This window comes from Gymnodraco acuticeps, unplaced genomic scaffold (assembly GCF_902827175.1).
Source record: "Gymnodraco acuticeps unplaced genomic scaffold, fGymAcu1.1, whole genome shotgun sequence".
Taxonomy (NCBI): domain Eukaryota; kingdom Metazoa; phylum Chordata; class Actinopteri; order Perciformes; family Bathydraconidae; genus Gymnodraco; species Gymnodraco acuticeps.
The window spans coordinates 49,876-52,907 of record NW_022991294.1 but is presented as its reverse complement, the minus strand read 5'-3'; the positions used below and the strand labels follow the sequence as shown (position 1 = coordinate 52,907).

The 3,032-nt window shown below is 41.0% G+C and overlaps 1 protein-coding gene across 1 annotated transcript; it reads right to left on the bottom strand.

Annotated features, from left to right (window-relative positions):
* Nucleotides 1-279: 279 nt before the first annotated feature.
* Nucleotides 280-753, bottom strand: ompb (olfactory marker protein b). Its single transcript, XM_034240083.1, has one exon. The coding sequence runs from the start codon at nt 751-753 to the stop codon at nt 280-282; it is 474 nt and encodes a 157-aa protein (XP_034095974.1).
* Between the last annotated feature and the right edge of the window lie 2,279 nt (nt 754-3,032).

The following is a 3,032-nucleotide window of genomic DNA, read 5'->3' as shown; positions in this document are numbered from 1 at the left end:
ATGTTTTAACTGTCCGTTGTGAAGATGATGGAGCAGCTGACAAGAAAAAAGGCAAATACATTGTCTTTTAAAGGCTGTATTTAACGTTATAGCATACAAACACACAAAGAAACACACTTTTATGATCGACATGTTTGAAAAGAAAAGTATAGATGGATGAAGAGGGAAGTCTCGTCCTCACAGATAGTCAGAAATTGTGATATCCTTAAAAAGAAAACGTTCGAAAAAAGCCAGTTTCAGCACAAATATCTAAACTCACGAGCTCAGAAGAAGATTTGTTTAACTGTCCGTTGTGAAGATGATGGAGCAGTTGACAGTCTCAGAGTTGCATCCTTCTCCAAAGGCAAACAGGAAGTACATCACCTTCCTTATCTTCGCCAACTCAGCGATTCTTTCCCCAAATTCGTACGAATCGGCCTCGTAGAATTGGACGATTTGGTCCTTTTCTCCCCTCCAAAAAACTCCAGCTGGCTCCAGAAGTTGCCGATTCATCAGGTTGGTTAAATCCGGCGTCCAGAGCTGAGAAGTGGCGGTTATTGTGAGGCGTGAGATATCTGGAAGACACACCGACCACCGTGAGAACTTTAGGGATTGCTTGCTGAAGTCCAGTTGATAAACGGTCTCGTTGGGACAAAGCAGACGTTCTCCCTCCTGCCTTTTTTGGCCTCGTTGCTGCAGAGATTGAACTCGTTGACGCATGAACTCCGTCAGATCGAGGTCCGGACGGAAAGAAACCTCCAGCTCCGAAGACATGTTTGTTTGAACTCCCGGTTACTCTTTCTCCTCGCTGGTGCAGAATGTGTTCAAAGCTGGTGCTTCACAGATCAACAGAGAGGTGCTAAGGAACAGATTTAATGATATGTTCAGGGTTTTCCCTCAGGGAGATTTGCCTGGTACTGTTTGTCTGTGTCTATTGTTTGCTTGGCTACAGGTGTTTAACTTTAATGCCAGACGTTAATTACCCTAAGGTAACATGTTCCTGATGAGGAAAGGGTCCTAATTGTGAGATTAAGAGTTAACGTTCTTAAAAAAAGTTAAAATTCCAACTTTTTCCGGTCAGAATGCCAAAAAAAGTCCGCATTTTTTGAAAAGTCAGAAACCAAAAAGTTTGAATTCTGAGATTAAAGTCAGAAGTCTGAAATGTTAGTCTATGAGGAAATGATCCGACTTCTCATTTTATTGATTAATAGACATTTTCCTGATGAGTTTATGGTCTCAATTGCTAGTTTCCAGTCTCTCTCAAGACAGAATGATAACTTTTTCGTACATTTTTGGTCCTATTTGAAGTAAAATACACGAGTTTGAACTCGTTGACGCATCAACTCCGTCAGATCGGTGTCCGGTCGGAAAGAAAGCTCCAGCTCTGAAGACATGTTTGAACTCCCAGTAACTCTTCGTGTTCAAAGCTGGAGTTTCACAGATCAACAGAGAGGTGCTAAGTAACAGACCTAATGATATTTGCCTCCCCAGCTCAGGGTTTGTCCTCAGGGAGCCGAGTACTGTTTGTACCACGTTTTGTTTGTGTCTTGTTTTCGCTTGGCTACAGGTGTTTAACTCTAATGCCAGACATTAATGACCCTAAGTCAACATGTTCCTGATGAGTTTATGGTCTCATTTTCTTCAGAATTCTGAGCAAAAGTCTTAATTCTGAGTCAACGTTCTCAAAAACAGTCAGAAAGCCGAAAATAGTGAGATTTTTCTGAAAAGTCAGAAACCAAAAAGTTGGAAATCTGAGATTAAAGTCAGAATTCTGAGATTTTAGTCGTCGAGAAAATGATCCCACTTGTCATTTGATTCTTTAACCTTAAAATATCTTTTCCTGATGAGTTTGTGGTCTTCATTGCTAGTTTGAAGTCAGGGTTCTCAGAAAAAGTAAGATTTCCAACTCAGGATTTCCAAGATTTCCTCCGAATTCTGAGTTCAAAGTCAGTCTAGTCTAAAAAATGATCCTACTTCTCATTTGATTCATTACCCTTAATAGACCTTTTCCTGGTGAGTTATGGTCTTAATTGTTGGTTTCAAGTCTCTATCAAACAGAATGATTTGATAGAGACTTGAAACTAGCAATCAAGATAGCATTTTAGAGGGATTGAACCTGTTTCTGTATTTTTTCACTTAGCTAAAGTTAATTACCCGCCTAAAATGGTCTCGTGCATTGTTCAGTTGTACTTCGTTTCACCGTCTCTTGACATTTCTGCTTAAATAAAGTCAAGATGTTAAATTCAAGGCTTCAACACTGGAGTCCACAAACCAATGGATGTTATGGGAGGGAGAGATTCCCTAACAGTGATTCCCTTTGGTCTCTCCGTGCTGACAGCTTGCAGAGGAAGTGCTTTCTGCTTGTGTTTCAAGCGGTCAGTCATCAAGTCTGTTTCCTCTCAGAGTTCAGATGAAAGCTGAGATGGATGGAGCCTCACTTTCCACAGTGCAGAGACACAGAGTTTGAGCAGGAGCCTCCAGGGGGATTACAGAACGACTCTGAGGTTTGATGGTGCAGTGCTTTGTTTGTCTTCCTCCTCTTCGGTCCTCTGGAGAGGCCACACTGTCTCCATCAGCAGAGTGTCGCCTCCTGTAGAGAGGCTTGACAGGAAGTGCTGTTAGCAAACCTGACATCTCCAAGGACGCTGTTGTCACACCGCTCACCTGTGGTGTCGCTATCTGAATCAACCAGTTTTTATTGTGCACCAGGGGAGGAGCATGTTTTTTAAAAGTAATTACAAGAAGTCAGAATTTAGAAAAAGTCAGAATTCCTAAAAAAATCTGAATTTGTTTGAGTTCTGTGGAAAAGTCGGAAATTTGTAAAAAAAGTCAGAAATCCAAAAAAAGTCAAAATTCTGAGAAAAAAAGTCAACATTTCATAAAAGTTGAATTCTGAGAAAATGACTGAATCCCCCCCAAAAAAGATTTCTTAGAAATAAATCAAAATTCTTAGAAAAATCCCAAATCAGCTCCATCAGCTGATGAGTGTCGCCTCCTGTAAGAGGTTTGACAGGAAGTGCTGTCAGTAACCCTGACATCTGCACACCGCTCAC